The sequence below is a fragment of the Mauremys reevesii genome, linkage group 6 (assembly GCF_016161935.1).
Source record: "Mauremys reevesii isolate NIE-2019 linkage group 6, ASM1616193v1, whole genome shotgun sequence".
Lineage (NCBI taxonomy): Eukaryota > Metazoa > Chordata > Testudines > Geoemydidae > Mauremys > Mauremys reevesii.
In genome coordinates, this window is record NC_052628.1 from 4455721 (window position 1) to 4473064 (window position 17344).

The 17344-nt window shown below is 45.1% G+C and overlaps 2 protein-coding genes across 6 annotated transcripts in view; one reads left to right on the forward strand and one right to left on the reverse strand.

Moving 5' to 3' along the window:
* DNAI1 (dynein axonemal intermediate chain 1) overlaps nucleotides 1-1169 on the reverse strand; it is a 305324-nt gene extending 304155 nt beyond the window's left edge. For 2 of the 3 annotated variants that reach the window (XM_039543627.1, XM_039543625.1), the window contains exon 1: nucleotides 927-1167. In XM_039543627.1, coding sequence (XP_039399561.1) covers nucleotides 927-1094 — 168 coding nt within the window. In that variant the 5' untranslated portion in view covers nucleotides 1095-1167. Of the gene's footprint in view, nucleotides 1-926 lie in introns of all 3 variants that reach the window. The other variant, XM_039543628.1, reaches the window with a different exon arrangement.
* Nucleotides 1156-17344, forward strand: part of FAM219A (family with sequence similarity 219 member A) — a 138320-nt gene continuing 122131 nt past the window's right edge. For 2 of the 3 annotated variants that reach the window (XM_039543629.1, XM_039543630.1), the window contains exon 1: nucleotides 1156-1527. In XM_039543629.1, coding sequence (XP_039399563.1) covers nucleotides 1468-1527 — 60 coding nt within the window. In that variant the 5' untranslated portion in view covers nucleotides 1156-1467. The remainder of the gene's footprint in view (nucleotides 1528-17344) is intronic. The other variant, XM_039543631.1, reaches the window with a different exon arrangement.

Below are 17344 nucleotides of genomic sequence, written 5' to 3' on the forward strand. Positions count from 1 at the left end.
ATGGAATAGACCTCTGATGTCCTGCTGTGGTGTGATGGTGAGGATCATGATGTCAGGGGGGCAGAGCAGGGATGTCCTGCTGTGGTGTGATGGTGAGCTGATGTCAACAAGTGGAGCAGGGATGTCCTGCTGTGGTTTGATGGTGAGGTGACGTCAGGGGGCAGAACAGGGATGTCCTGCTGCAGTGTGATGGTGAGGTGACATCAGGGGCAGAGTAGTGATGTCTTGCTGCGGTGTGATGGTAAGGCGACTTCAGGGAGCAGAATAGGGATGTCATGCTGTGGTGTGATGGTGAGGTGATGTCATGGGGCAGAGCAGTGATATCATGCTGTGGTGTGATGGTGAGGTGACATCATGGGGCAAAGCAGTGATGTCACGCTATGGTGTGATGATGAAGTGATGTCGGGGGCAGAGCAGTGATGTCATGCTGCGGTGTGACGGTGAGGTGACGTCAGGGGGCAGAGCAGTGATGTCATGCTGTGGTGTGACGGTGAGGTGACGTCAGGGGGCAGAGCAGTGATGTCATGCTGTGGTGTGACGGTGAGGTGACGTCAGGGGGCAGAGCAGTGATGTCATGCTGCGGTGTGACGGTGAGGTGACGTCAGGGGGCAGAGCAGTGATGTCATGCTGCGGTGTGACGCTGAGGTGACGTCAGGGGGCAGAGCAGTGATGTCATGCTGAGGTGTGACGCTGAGGTGACGTCAGGGAGCAGAGCAGTGATGTCATGCTGAGGTGACGTCAGGGAGCAGAGCAGTGATGTCATGCTGAGGTGTGACGCTGAGGTGACGTCAGGGAGCAGAGCAGTGATGTCATGCTGAGGTGTGACGGTGAGGTGACGTCAGGGGCAGATCAGTGATGTCATGCTGCGGTGTGATGGTGCGATGATGTCATGCTGTGACACGGTTACCCCGTGGACTGGCACTTACCTGACGGCTCTTGTACGGCACCTTAGGCGGCATGGCGGCAACAGTCCCCCGGGCTCCAAGTCTCCGACCCCGGCTCGCTCGCTCCTTTCCCCGCTCGCAACCAGTTGCCGGAAGTTGATACGGGTATCTATGGCAACGGGCCGGAAGTCCCTCTCTGCCAATCCACATTCAGAATGGGCTGCGGGGTTCCCCCCCGAGGGGAGAGAATGGTACGTCCCACCCCGCCGGAAGGGAAGTCCCCAACGGAGGGAGGGGCGGGGCGTTCTTCCCATCCGGGCTCTCGGGCCGGCTCATGAATTATTTATGAGTTTTGTCCCCGCCCCCTCATGAATAACGCAGGACGGCCGGGCGCGTCTCATGAATAATGCAGGAAGAGGCGGGGCGGCGGGTCCCGGACCCGGAAGCGGCGCGGCTGAGTCACCCCGGCAGCGCGGCTGGCTGGGATGAGGCAGCAGCAGCAGCCGCCTGAGCAGCGAGCGGCGGGCGCGTCCCTGCGACACTGAGGCGCCCGACCCCGGCCCCGGAGCGCCCCGCCGGCACCATGATGGAGGAGATAGACCGGTTCCAGGTGCCCACCGTGCGCGCCGAGATGCAGCCGCTGGTGAGGGGCGGGCGGGGCCGGGGCGACCCGGGCGGGGGCTGCCGCCGCCGCCGCCTCACGCCCGTCCTGGGGGGCCCGCCCTGGGCAGCCAGCGCTGTCACCCGGGGGGGGTCTAACCCCCGGGGGCGCCCTGCAGGCTGGGGGAGCCCCTCATCCCGCCCCCCCGCTAGAGCCTGGGGCCCCTGGAACTCGGGGGGGGTCTAACCCCCGGGGGGGGCCCTCATCCCGCCCCCCCGCTAGAGCCTGGGGCCCCTGGAACTCGGGGGGGGGTCTCCCTGTCGTGAGGGGCGCGTGAGGCCGGGGGGCGGCTGCCCCCCACCCACGGGGCGCGGCTTCTCCTAGCCCCCACCCATAGGGGGGAGAGGGGCCACCCAGCGGCATCCCCTGCACTTCCCATTGCGGGGGGCTGCAGGAGTCTCCCCTCCCCCCCGCAGCTGCACCCAGGCCCTGCCGTCCCCGGGGTGGGGGTGGGGGGGGCAGGGCTGCCAGCGGGGCGGGATGTTTTGGGGTCCCCGGTGTCCGCCTGGCCGATGATGTCATCCCTTCCTAAGCTGCACGGGGAGACAGCTGCTTGTGGGCCCGCAGGCAGCAGGGGTGGGGGCCGCTCTGGTGACGACACCTGGTGGTGCCCGTGTCTGTGTCATGATTCAACCTTCCCAAATCTCTGAGGCGTGACACGGGGGGGGCTGGGAGCCAAGATCTGCTGCTTGTTGTCCCCGTAGACCTGCCTTGGTTTCTGGCCGGCTTTGAGCGGAGGTAAGGAAACCCTGCCTGTTATGTAACCTCAGGCGCCTGTGGCTGGGCCAGGACAGCTCTGGTGGGGGTGGGACCTGTGAGCTCTGAGAGCAGGAGCGGGCACTCAGGGGGCTGGTCCTTGCCGGATCTGGTAGCCGCTGGTGATTCTGGGCAGGACCCACACACTGACATTTGCAGTTGTTAGACTGTTGTGAGCATCCCCCTCCTTGCTTGCTGCCCAACCTGTTAGTGAGCTGCAGATAACTGATCACCAGGATGCTGTTTTTAATGTTACCTGTCCATCCAGGTCGCTGTGCTCTGAGGATAAGCCCAAGTCTTAAGCGCTCAGGTGTACCCCAGAGTGACTCGCATGTTATCCCATGAGAGGCTGTTTATTTTCTCTGAGCAGGAATTGTAGTTGCTTCAGTGACTGTTTCTTACACAATAGGGATAGTTTTCCTTTCCTTGCCCCTAAATGGTCGTGCATCCCTATGCTTATATGCTAAAGACAAAATGAGATTTATTATTTCTTAAAAATTGACTTCGGTGCCTGACTTTTGCATGGATCTTGCTGTGTGCACTTGTATATTTACAGAATGTAGAGGAGGTGTATTTCTGCCTCAAAGCACTTCAATCACAGTAAGGAGCCTTAACTTGCTTATTCTGACTCACAGATTTTACTCAGACATGTGACTTCATTTACATATATTTCTATAATATGGTATAAGGATTATTTTCTTTAATGACTGACTTTTTTTTAAATTAAAATGGACTTTTAACATACTTGAGTGTTTTCTTTGCATTTAGCAGCACCACATGTGTTTTAACAGTAGCTGCTGGAACCAGAAATCCTAGTTATTACATGTACATCTCCTCTTACCCTCCCCCATTCAAGAGACTGTTGTTATGATATCCTGAAATTAATACTGTGTACAGGCATACATTTGACAGTATTTCACTACTGTTTGGCATATTGGGGTAAAGGCACAATTATGTTTAGCAGTGTCTGTCTTCTTTATTTCATTGTATACACATCTAGAATAAATCCTCTAGTATTTGAAACGATCTGACCAGATCAAAATCACTACTTTTTAAAATGTTTATGTATTGTACAAGCAGCCCATTAAGGAGATCAGGATTTTGTGCGTTGGATAGCCTGTCTTGCTACTTTTTTCAGTCAGCCAGTTTCCCTGATACTTTTGTGGCTCTTCAGTACAGCAACAGGTAGAGAAACTCACCTTAAAAGCAGAAATATGTGACTGTAATACTGCAGAGCTTGGCAGTGGAACTTTGGGAAGGCCTGGATTAGAGCAGATGTCTTCAAACTTTCATGGCATTGACCACATCTTACTAGACAGATGGTCTTGTGGCATACTTCCCCTCCAACTTCCTTCCCAGTTATGATCACATAACATCCCTGTGGCAGGTATAGCAATTAAATATGTTGAACAGTAAAAAGAAATAATTTACTGTGGTTTTTAGCTGTCTTTTAATCTGATCAACAAGCTGGAAACAAAGTGTTGGCATGAGGTGAATAACCCATTCTCTGGACCAACATTGATCTATGGTCTGTCTTGGAAACCTTTTAGAGTTAGATGAGCTAATGATTTTGGAGACTGACATGAACGTATCTTAAATGGGATATTTGTATACAACAGGGCTTTGGAGCAGCTCCGGAGCAGTGGAGCTGCAGGTTTTTGCCTGGAGCTGGAGCACAGCTCCAAAGCCCTGGTATACAACACAATTCATGCTCTGAAGCTGCAGATTATGCTCCATATTAAATTTAATAATGGTCATTCTCTGGGTAAAATTGCACTTAGGCAACTGTTTGCCTGAAGAATTTAGGTACTGTACAAACATACTTGGCTTCTCTATCAAAAAAATGCTTTGTTTGCATACAGTGCATTTTTACTGTTTGCATGGGTTTATTTCTATAGCGACTAGAAGTGGAAAAGACACTTTTTTAACTCCAAAACGCAGGTGTGATTATATAAACAAAGACAACTGAAATGATGGCTACAGCACAGTAAGACACCCAAGAGAGTTTCTGTAGACCAAGGAATACGGGCTGCCGTGGTCTGATGTTTGCTTAAATGTGTAAAGTAAAACTTGCTAGTAGCTTTGAGTTTCTGAAGTGGAAGGTGATAGGGAAAGGTGTTTGGCTTGCAATGACAGTTCCTGGTCTCTCATCAAACAATTCCAAACCTGCCTTTCATTTTGTGAGCCCATCATACAGCCTCATACTGCATTGTTTTGATGAGCAAGGCTCATTTCCTATCCTTGCTCTCCAGCTGCACAGTGCAAAACACTTGAACATATTTGCCCAGGTTTCTCTGCAGCTGGAAAGACACGTTCTCTCAGACACAAGCACTCTATCTTCCTCTCATTTGTGCCTGTCTCACGTTTACAGTGCTTTCATTTTCCTTGCTTGGGGTGCTTTCTGTGTGTTATGGGTGACCCCCCCGCCCCAGGACCTCTAGGGATCCAGCAATACATTTTGCCTTGGTATTAAAGTGGAGACTTGCTAACCGACTGACTCACTCAGAATTCTGATTTCCACTAGTCTAGTATGTAAAGGCCATCTCTGGTATCTGATTGCATGAGATCCCAGTATGAAATGTTTGAGAAGAGGTGGAAATAACTTATTTAAAAAAACAAGTACTTCTACAAGTCTCCTTAACCGTAGTTGGTGGTGGACTTATTGACAGGTTCATTTTAGCACTGAAGATTGTCCCACTAAAAATTTTAGTATTGAACGACTTCTTGTTTAGTGCTAAAGACACCCCACCATACTTCTGAATAATTTCTTCCTGCACCCAGTATGTTACAAGATTATTCAGAAAACATAAATAATTGCTTGGTGGACTTGTTTATTTTTAAATGAAGGAGCCTGTACCAGTGTTTGAAAGAACCAGCTTGGCCATCAGCAGTGGCAGAGTGAAACTGACAAAGCTGTTCACCTGCACGCCCATCACCTTGTGCTTAGCGAAATTAACAAGTTTGTAAAAACTATTGGCAGTACCAGAGAAACAGTCTAAAACTTCACTGGAGTGAGGGGGTCGGGGGTGGGGGAGGACATGGCTCTGAACGCAGAAGCTGGGATAAAGATAGAAAAGCAGACTACACACACACAGTAGCTAGGAGGATCTGTAGTGATGGGGAGTGGATAAAGGGGAGCTTGTTTCTTCCTTTCAGCACTCAGATTTGAGGCCAAGAATTTAGCAAAGTTTCAAAAAGGGATTGTACACTTATGAATATTAAGACTATCCAGAGTAATCCTACTTAATTATACATTTTGGAAGAGATGTTAAACAGCATGCTTCAGGGTTTAAGCCAACCTCTAACTGTTAGAGGCCAGGATGAGGTCTAATGTGGGGCAGATTACTCCACATCTGCCTACTGCAGGGTTTGCATGCCTTCCTCTGAAGCAGCTGCTACTGGTCACTGTCAGAAAAAGGGTAGTGGACCATTTGGACCTCTGGTCTATTCCAGTATGGAGCTGTTCCTAGGCTGGGATGGCTTAATATCTTTTGCACTTACTAGCTAGTGACTGATGAGAGAGAGCCATAGATTGCACCTTGCTTGGAATCCCAGCTGTTCAGGAGCAGACTAGGTTTCTCACCATGGCATTACCCTTGGACATCACTGGTGGTCAAGGGCTCCCGTCTGCATTTGAATCAGTCTCTGACCAGTACATGCCATGAGTTTTGTGATTCCTGGGTTACATGCCTTTTTCAGAAATAAAGAGACCAGGTGAGTGAAGCAATATCTTTTATTGAGCGAACTTCTGTTGGTGAGAGGACAAGCTTTCAAGCTTCACAGTGCTCTTCTGCAGGTGACCTGAAGTTCGTCCAATAAATATATATTACCTCACCCACCTTGTCTGTCTGATGTCCTGGGACTGACATGGCTACAACCCTCTTTCAGAAATATTCAGTTTCATGGCAGTGGAAGGTGCTGCCCAGTTAAACAGCCCACAGAAACGGGTGCAGTGGCAGAATTGCAAGCTTCCTCGAGCACCAGTCTGATCATGTATCAGCCCTGACCTGTGGGATTGCCTAGGATACGTCTGCCTGGCCTATATAGTCTGTGGCTTCTCTGATGAAACTGCTAAAGAGAGAAGCACTTGTGGTGGCTCTGGCATGGGGACATCTGTTCAGTAGGAACTGCATTGAGACTGCCAACTTGCTTTACCTGGAGGCTACAAACCACTGTATGGCAGGGTGGATAAAAATCGGTGATTTTAAAAAAATGGATTTTTTTAAATTTAAATCGGATTTTTGATGTCTTTTTCCTCAAAAAGCATTTTAGCTAAAGATATCTTTGAGCTATAATGTGTTTTAATTAAAACTATCTCATCATGGAATAGGAATTATAAATTCTAATTCTATAGTATGAGACAATATATTCATGTAATGTTTAAGAAAAGTTTTGTAAATGAGTTCCAATAGTTCATGGATTAGGGACCCAATCTTATGGAGTTCCAGGGGCTTCTGTATAGATTATTTCGGTTAATCTTTCTATCTACCCAATGGGACTCAGTGCTCAGTCTAGAAGATACCATCAGAGATGCTTAGTTTTGCAGTTCTCAAACTGTGGATTAGTGTCTCCAGAGGTAACATGCTTGTTAACAACATATAACAGACCTCAACCCTATTTGCAAATGTGCGTACACAGAGTCAATCCCTTACCTCTCTCTAAAACTGCAAAGTTTCAAAAAGTTCAATGAATAGAAGATTGTTGGGGGCAGAATAGATCTGGACAAGGAGAAGAACTCTGGAGATAAATGTGAAAAGCAAGGGGACATATGCTTGTTTTGTTAAAATATTACATGTTTGCTATGGAAAAAAAAATCCAGAATACTTAATGTCGTTGTTGTTTTAGTTAAATAAAACAATTTAATTGTCTGTCTGGTGGTGATCTCCTCCTAATACAGCATGGCAAGAAAATCCTCCAAATATTAGTGATTAACCTGTTGAATTGGAGATAGTCCACCTCCCAATGACTTTATAAATATTTGCTTCAATTCCTTTGGTAAATGAAATAACCAAACAATCATTAATTTTCTGATATAGCTGTAAAACTAATCTGAAAAGTTTTCAAAATAAATCACGATTTAAAAACGTATAGTGTGTACCTTCTAAAAAATGAAAACTACATCTAGCTCTGAGTTGTGAAGAATATGTATTAAGGTTATAACAACCAACAAGCATGCACTTTAATCTAGAAATCCATGATTAAATGGAGTCTTCCTGACTCGTGATTTAACTCATGATTTAAATCGATTTGATTTAAATCAAATCTACCCTGCTGTATGGTAATAACTTTTGGCCATATCCTGTACCAAATCCAAATTGGTAAAAAGCACCACTTCTTAGTTCCTTGCTTGTTCACTTTCATCTCTTGAAAAACATACAAATAAAACAAGAATCAGATGAGTGTCAGGAACAACTTAGTCCAAGAGAAGGACATTTAGAAGAGTTTTCTTTCCTCTTCTCAGGAAACTCGTATGATAGTGGTGATGAAATCCAAGTACAGAGAATAATGTTTTATAGTGAAATACCTCCCTTGTACCATCTAATTGTTCACATTTTTGCAGGCTGTTATATAGAAATAGGTGGGGTGCCACCTGGTTGATTGCAGTATTTCAGGTGAAAATGAAATAGGGAGGGATGGGTTGTGACCCATAAAGCAGTAGATTCTAACCCTATACATACCTGTGCACTGCTGGATACAGTTATTATACACTCATGACCACACTGAACTCCTAGGATGTTTTCTTTTCTTGATCTGGCAGATAACTGCTCCCCAGGGTTTTTAAATTGGATACTAGGAGGGCTGGCAAGTCAGGGCTTAAAAGCTTTCTAAGTAGGAAGTGATCAATTCTGAAAGACCTGGTTTTTGGCTCATTGTGAACATTAAAATATTTTCTAACACAATTGTCCCTGGTTCTTCTATACGTTAATGGCCATGGAGTACTGCTCTCATCCTAAAACCTTTTCAGAACCTTGAAGTTGCGTATTTTAGTTGAAACAATTAACTTGTAGGGTCTGCATCAAGGTAAAGTATTTTCTCCAAAGGTCTTTCTTTGAGGTAAGGTCACTTTTCAGAAGAGAAAATGAAGGCATAGACATGGAATGACTTGCCCAAGTTCAGACAGAGAGTCAGTAGGGGAGCTGAGAAGAGAACACGGTCTGCCTGATTCCCAGCTCCACCTGCAAGGCTGCTTTGCCTCTTTTAAAACAAGGATGGTACCTTAGAAACCTGCTTCTTGTCTCTTCCCTTCAAGCAATTCACAAGGCTGATGCAGAGATTTTTTCCCCTCTCACAGCCCAGACCATGTTGCCCTTTGTTTGCTCATCAAAATCAAACTCGTTGTGCAAACCTTGAATGTGAGAACAACTCTGCCCATTCCTCCTATTGCACTTACTCTCCTTTCCTCCCCGCCCCCATTAAAAATGAAAACAAAGAAGTTGAAGCAGAAATCTCAAATGGACCAAGTTTAAAATCTGATGTACATAAACTGCCTTCTGGATCAGATGGGTAGCATATCAAGTGGGGGTATCCCGCCTCTGGCAGCGACCAATACCAGAAGTGAGCATTGAGAACCTTGACAGTAGGAGGGCTGTTTGCCTCTCTGCACCCTCTTGAAATCCCCTAAAAATGTCCTTTATTGTAGAGTTTTTGTCAAATATGCTGATTTATGGACTTCTGAAAATCCTCTCCTTTGAGAAGACAGTTACAGTGTACTTGCAGCTCCATCTCTTCAGACTGAACCACAGAATGGCTGCCACAGTTCTGCCTAAAAACTAATTCACCTTAGCTTGACAGCGTGTTGTCCTGCGTCTCCAGTCTGATGTGAAATTAGGAGGCAGGTGTAGCATTTTAAAGGCTTTCAGAAAAATATGGCTGTTCTTAGAAAGTTGTCTGAAGCCTTTCCAACCAGTGCACACTCCAAAACTGAAGTTGATTCTGAAGGTTAATTATCACCTGTCTGTCATGGGCTATAGTATGCTGTCTCTTGCCCGCTGACTTTCTAGCTTGACAATAGCTGGAGCTGTAACTGTTGAGCAGGGACTGAGGAACTGACACATCCATTTTGTTTTCCTGAAATAACTTCCATTTACACCGAAGGTTTTAAAAAATAATCGATATCTAATGCAGGTTTTGCTCTAATTATTGAGCATGTAGCTGAGATGACCAAACCTTGCCCAGCCACGGGTTGCATTGGCAACTTGCTGCAAGCTCAAGGGCTGAACCTAATTAATATAAAATGAAATCAACTCCAGCAGTCCCTGTCTGCTGTGATCAAGGTGGGGCATTGCCTGCTGGGATCTGTGGTCACTGTGGGGAATTGCTCATTAACAATGAGGTCAGTTGTGGGACTTGTTGCAGAACAGCAGAATTGGGCCCACAGGCTGTACCCTGGCCAGCCCTGTCATAGAATCCCCTTTTAGAGTGCCATGCAATCAAGATCATGGGGAATCCTCCTCTCCCCTGCTCAGTATGGATGAGCGCCATGTGAATCCTGCAGACTCTCATGACCTTGCTTGACCTTATCTACAAATGTGCATTTATAAGATGAGAACTGCAGAATACTGTTGAACACCAAGAAAAATAATTGTTTTAGAATTCAAGCTAGGTACAGTGGGGAGCAATTACAGTAAGGAAGAGACTGAGAGAGACAGGTGGACAATGGCCAGTAGCTTTATGAAGTATAAGCCGATGTGCAAGATGGGACTGTGTGGCAGCATTCTCAGTATTGTCAAGCAAAGACAGAAGGAATTGTTAAGGGGGTTGGGCAGGAGGAGAGGCCCTAATATTCTAGCGAGCCTGTTTCCCTTCAACAGTCCCCTTTCTCCTTCCTGCTGTTACCATATCTCTGTTCTCACACATCTAGCAATCTCTTCAGACTGTCCTACTTAGAAAGTAACTTACTGTAGGTTTTGATACTGTGAAACGGTTCTGTTCCTGTTGGGTGCTGGGGGAGGAAGGAGAAGACTTCTGACCACCTGTGGTTATAAACATTTCCATGGCACTTCTCCCAAAACTGGGGATTTGTTCTGATACACTTCCTCTTGTGCTTTGGAGGCTTTTGGCGTCTACTGCAGGGGTGGTGCATTTCATTTGCCAGAAGCTGGGAATGGGTGACAGGGGATGGACCACTTGATGTTTACCTGTTCTGTTCATTCCCTCTGTAGCCAATGTTGGAAGACAGGATACTGGGCTCGATGGACCATTGATCTGACCCAGTATGACTGTTTTTATGCCAGGATTGTAGTTTGATCTTTGTAGACAAGGCACTATGAAGATTCAGATTTTAAATGGTTCTCCCTGGAGTCTTGTGTACTTCGACCAAACTTTATAATACGCCTTCCCCACTCTGATGCACTCACAACTGAAGGAAACAATCTGTCCCCAGTTCAAACCTCTGCAGAATGCTGACTTGTCTGGTTACCTCAGCATCTCCATGCTGATAAGTTTCTTTCACTGTTTGTAATCATGTCCAGGTCTCTTTCCTGACAGATTACAATTAATATAGAATCCAGCGATGTGTATCAATGGTTCAGTCTATTCCTTCCAATATGAGTTACCTCATCTGTCAATTCTGAATTTCATCTATCAAACTGCCCATTCGCTTAGCTTTGTTTAGGTCCCTCTGAAGTTTTTCTCACTCTTTCGTGATCTTGACTAACCAATGTAACTTTCTCATCTGAAACCCTACTTCTGTAGACCCTTTTCCAGATCATTGACGTGTGTATATAATACATTAATCCTAGTACAGAACCTTGTTGTGCACTGAAGTTAACCTCTTGTCATATTGAAAACTGACCAGTTATTCCTGCATTTTCTTAGCCAATTTCTATTCCTTGACAGTACTTTATCTTGCCCTAGGATTACTGTTTCTTTTCTTTTTTGAAAATCCAAATATGCTGTCAGCCAGTTCTTTTCTATCCACTATTTTGTGGGCATGCTTTACAATTCGGATAGATTAGAGAGACGTCTTCCTCTACAGAAGCTGTGCTAGTTCGCACCTACGATTTATTGAGATGGGTGTTCAAAAAAAAAAGGCTAATAACTGAAAGCAGGGTTGTATAAAACAATTGTTCACAGTACAAATTATTTGCTTAATAATTATGAAGTGACAAATGCAAAAGGTCAGCAGTTTCCTGGTAATGAAATAAAATTCACTGGTTTGTGATTCCCAGGATCAGCCCAGTGCTCCTTTTAAGACAGGTTTATCACCTTTTTTGTTCCTCTTGTAGAACAGCTGATTTTAGTGAGACTTCATATCTTTTGTTAGCTCAGCAACTTCAGTTAAATTCCTTCAGAACTCTTGGATGTCTACCAGTTGTTGCTTTTTTAAGGCCCTTTGCTCTTGAAGTCAATGGGCTCTGGATCACGTCCTAACTTATCTTTGCCATTTATACATAGGGGAGAGGGGGCAGTTGGGTTCAGCATCCCTCTGGAAAAACTACAGTACTTTTTTCTTCTGATCTGTTCAGAGATCCCCAGCAGCAATTCAAAACTGACATGATTGGTGGATTTCACTACTACTGATGGGGTTCTCACTAGCAGCCGTAAAGCTGACTAGTCTTCAGAAAGTCCTTTCCAGTATACGAATGATGTGTGCAACACTGACACCCCGCATTTCTCTCTCTCTCCCCCCCAGTCCCCTAAAAAAACCCCAACCAACAAAAAAATTACCCTGAAACAAATTAGCATTAAAGAAGAAAAGTACAATAATTAACAAACCCTGAACTCAAACCCTACCCATGCAGAGTTTTTACACCAAAAATGGAGAAGTGCCAGAGGCTCCACGAAGTACGTTGGGGACCTTGCTGCTGCTATCAATGTTTATGTGGAATGTGCTCAGATACTATGTTAATGTTAATGCAGACTAAAACCCTAGGAGTCTTTTGCTCTTCTGAGTTATTACTTGGCAAAACTACTATGTGTTGCAGCAGAGGCACTGGAAATATTTTTAGATTCAGAAAGACAATACTGCATTGACTTTCATTTGGAAGGTTTGCTTTGCATTCATATGGGGTAGGCACTTGATGATTTTTTATTTTTTTTGTTAAAAAGGTGAAAACGTAAATTCTGATCTACTAGAATATGGTGTGTCAGCTCTCCAGAGAGAGCTCCCAGCTCACTGTGGGTGAGTGGATTTTTCTACCCTTCAGTAAATCTGTTCCACATGGCTTTTATACACCTTCTTAGACACTTAAGGTGACCAGATGTCCCGATTTTATAGGGACAGTCCCAATTTTTGGGTCTTTTTCTTATACAGGCTCCTATTCCTCCCCCCCGCCCCCTTCTGATTTTTCGGACTTGCTGTCTGGTCATCCTATAGACACTAGAAGTGCAAAGAAGTCCTTTCTTCCTGCATTTTGCAATATTTGTTCGCATCCTATGTTACTATGTCTGTCAGTTTTCTGCTTCTCATGTAGGATGAATTTGATGCAGAAATAGTAGCTGGCAGATTTTCAAACAGTGAGCAATCAGTGAGACGAGTACTTGCGTTGAGTTATTAGTTCTTACAGATAAACCAAAGGTAGGAAGCCTTTGATTAGAAAGATCGTCCTAACATTCTTAAAAGCAGCAAAGAGTCCTGTGGCACCTTATAGTGTATAAGGTGCCACAGGACTCTGCTGCTTTTACAGATCCAGACTAACATGGCTACCCCTCTGATACCTAACATTCTTAGAAATTTGTAGGAACAAATATTTGTTGGGGGATAGATTTTTCCCTCAAAGGTTATGGTTTTCTAGCCTTTTATCATTTTTGTTGCTCTTCTCCAGTTTGTGCACATCTTTCCTGAAATGTGGCACCCAGAATGGGGGACAATACTCCAGTTGAGGCCTAATTAGCCTGGGGAAAAAACTTCTTTTGAATTAAATTCACGTTCAGAGTTGGCCTTCAGTTATTTAACCAGTTGGTCGGGGTTATGTATGGTCTCCCCAGACTTGCATCTTCCTTGCCTCCGAAATGAATTAATTTAAGATGGCTACTCTATTCAAGTCTAATTAATATCTTGAGGATTGAAACTGTTGTAGGTTATGAAAAGACCCCGTTATTATTTTCCACCTAGAAGGTGAGGGGATGATGATGCAAGGGAAAATATTTACTAACCTTAGGGAACTGAGTGGCTAAAGCACAGGACTGGGGGTAGAAATTGGCACTTTTTTTCTTCTTCTGTCACAGACTTTCTAGGGCAGTGTTTCTCAAACTGGGGTCGCCGCTTGTGTAGGGAAAGCCCCTGGCGCACCTGGCCGATTTGTTTACCTGCCCGTCTGCAGGTCCAGCCGATCGCGGCTCCCACTGGCCAATGCTCCGGGCCAATGGAGGCTGCTGGAAGCAGCGCGGGCCGAGGGATATACTGACAGCTGCTTCCAGCAGCTCCCATTGGCCAGGAGCAGCAATCCGCGGCCACTGGGAGCCGCAATCGGCCGGACCTGCGGACGGGCAGATAAACAAACCGGCCTGGCCCGCCGGGGCTTTCCCTACACAAGCGGCGACCCTAGTTTGAGAAACACTGTTCCTAGGACCTTAGGTAGATCACTTCAGTCTTTCTGCCTCTAAAATAGTGTTCATGTGGCTTTCTCATGTGGGATTTAAGGCTTAAAAATATTGCTTGTAAAGTGATTAGCACAATATAGATATCTAGGTAGTTAAAAATTCACCGTTTTGGGTGGTGAGGGTAATCTACATAAAAATATGCAGGGTAGGCAGGGGTACTGTGTGCCAACACTTCCTAACTTGTGAGTTCTTTATAGAACCTGCCACCACTTCCTATATAAAGCCCATGTGTGACCCATTCTGTAGTCTGTGACTAACCTCTTACAGCGACATCACTAAGATATTAATTTGGCAACTGGTAAACCTCTTGCCAGTTTCAGTTGGCCCCCAGTTCTGTGCTCAGCCTATTAGAGAGAGTCTGGGCTAAGGTTGTTGAAACTGCTTTGGATCAGCTGTTAGAGTTTTCCCCTGACATTTCCAAAGGAAGTTTTAGGTTGCTTGGCCAGATGCATGCAGTGTGTGCTTCTAAGTTCTCTTGATGTACCCTTCTATTTTTCCTTCTTTAACATCCTTGTGCTTTAAGCTGTGGCCTAGAGACACGTAAAACTGTCCTCACTACTTGCCAATAACTTACTTGTCAATTTTCTTAATAAAAAAAAGTGTGTGGGGGAGGGGCGGGATGTAAGTTGTGTTCCTAAATTCTCTGTCTTCCCTCAATGTACCTACCCCAAGCTCTGAGCATGTTTGCCCCCACCTTGTGGGTGAAACTCTAAGCCCTGAATGTGAGCTGGGTGTCGTCATCCTGGGTTCTGTGCACTTGTCTGCAATTGCCTAGCTTAGAGTTCCTGTAGCTTCCCTCTCTACCTATGGTCTAGGTTAATATGAACAGATTAACCTTTCAGTCTCTGCAGGGTTCATTCTAATCAATCCAATAGACTCTTGTCTTTTCTGAGACTGCTAGCAGAGTGGCAGTTCATCTTGCACCTGGCATTCTGTACATGGTGCGAATGAGAGCACAGCTTGTGCATTTCAATGTACTTTGACGCTAAAATTAGTTACTATGTCAGTTCTCAGGGTGCCCATGGCTGGGTGTCACCTTATTTTCCCCTTCCTCCAGGAAGAGAAAGACTTGCTTGTGCTTAACTAGGTGTCATCTCCCTCACACCTCTAGTCGGTTTAGCTGTCCAAACAATCTCTTCAGGGCCCTCATCTTGCTTTGCAGTTAACAATAGGTGCACTCCAGTCCTCAAACCCATGAACTTCAGATAAGTTAGCGGGCTCGGCAGAACTACCATTAAGTGGATACATAACTGGCTAAATAACTGCAAACAAAGAGTAACTACTAATGGAATGATGTCAGATTGGAGGGAGGGCTCGAGTGGGGCTTCACAGGGATCAGTTCTGGGTCTGATGTTTAACATCTTTATTAATAAACCCGGCTGTAGGTATAGAGAGCATACTGATCAGATTTGCAGATGACATATAGGTGGGGAGGTTGCCAATACTTTGGAGGATAGAGCTAAAATTCAGAGGGATCTTGATAAATTGAAGAACTGGACTACAAACAACAAAATAAAATTCAACAAAGACAAATGTAAGGTGCTACACTTAGGGAGGAAAAACCAAATGTATAAATATGGAATGGGGTATAACTGGCTTGGCAGCAGCACTGCCGAGAAGTGATCCATCACAACTCCCAGATCCTAACCTCAACATGAGTCAGCAATGCAATACTGTTGCAAAAAAACAAATGGAATTTTAGATTGTATTAGCAGGCATAGAATGCAAGTCATGGGAGGTGATAGTATCACTCTACTCAGCACTGGTTAGGTCCCAGCTGGAGTACTGTGTCCAGTTTTGGTCAATGTATAGAAAGGATTGAGGGAAACTGGAAAGGATCCCGAGGTGAGCAACAAAGATGATCAAAGGGGTGGAATGCAAGCCATATGAGCAAAGGCTGAAGGAAACAGGCATGTTTTGTTTGGAAAAGAGAAAATTAAGGAAGGACATGATAGCGGTCTTCAAATACTTGAAAGGCTGCCATAAAGATGGAGAAAAGTTGTTCTCTCTTGCCAAAGAGAGCAGGACAAGAGGGAATGGATTCAAACTACAGCATGGCAGATTTAGATTAAATCTCAGGATAAACTTCCTGACTGTAAGAACAGTGGAACAGACTGCCTAGGGAGGTTGTGGAAACTTCTTCACTGGAGGCTTTCAAAAGGAGACTGGATAGCCATCTGTTTTGGATGGTTTAGACTCAACAAATCCTGCATCTTGGCAGCGGGTTAGACGAGATGACCCTTGTGGTCCCTTCTGACCCTGTGATTCTGAGAGTTACTGTTTTACAGAACAGTGACACGTTTTTCAGTTGGCATTGAGGTGCTCTTAGGGTTACAGTTACATACTTGTTGGATCCTGGCTCGTTTATTTGTATGTTCCAGCAGAGAACATGATCATTGTTTCCTGCCCCAGGTCAACATAAGTTTCTATATTGTCATGGTGAGAGCAAGTAGATTGATCACTGGCTTCTTAACAGCTTGCTGCAGGTTTTGGAAGCACCTATGGGACTGGGGAAGGTTACTTTTCTGTTTTCTAACACGTTGTGTACTTTTTTTTTTTTTTTTTTTACTGTCGGTCAACTGCTTGTGAGTTAGGTCCCTTTCCTGTCCCTAAGCCATCAGCAAGTGTATTAAATGATTGTCATGATGGGGCGTCCCCTTTTCCATATCTGCAGGACTCTTAATGCAACTTTAGAGCGGCGCTTATTCCTCCACACATCTGCTGTGCATGTGCTAATTTTCTCAGAGTAAAAAAGTGTGAGTGTTCCTCTGCTGTTTTATTTTCCCTTCTCCCAGTTGAATGAAATGAGCTGGGTCACCAGAAGCATGTTGGTATTTGGTGAAATGTTATGGTCTTGTCCACACTTCAAGGGTTTGCTTGTAGAGTTGTACCAGCAAACCTCCTAGTGGAAATGGAGCTTATACTGGCAAAAGAGTTATTTTGCCATTATAGCTTAAACCAGTTCCCAGAATGGAACTACTATATCAGCAACAGGATTTTTTGCCAGTAGAACTGTTTACACTAGAGCTCTTGTCAATGTGAGGTGCAATTTCTATGGGTCTCAGTGGATTGAGTGGCCTTCACCTCTAACACTTTGGTGATCTACATCTCCTTGTCAAATGTGTAGTATTCCCACAGCTTTCCTCTGTGCAGTTCTGAGCACTGATCATCATCTTGCTCACTTCTGGCCATACTTTTCCCTTTCTCCTGCTACTATATCCTGAGTGTCTAGTTAAATCTCTTTCCTTGGAACATCCGAGGCCACCACCACTTCAGTTGCAGAACAAGGCCTGACTGCGTTTTGCTTGGACACTGGCATTCTTCAACAAAATAGTTCATATGATGTTTTAGTCTTTTCCAGGCAAAGTCCATTTTACTCATTGCTTCAATGCAATTTGTGTCCTACAGATGTAGTTTTCAGGGCCGTTACTACCCGGTCTCAGTCATGTATTACCACGACTGCAGCTAAATTGGTTTACAGGACTGAAATACCCTTTTT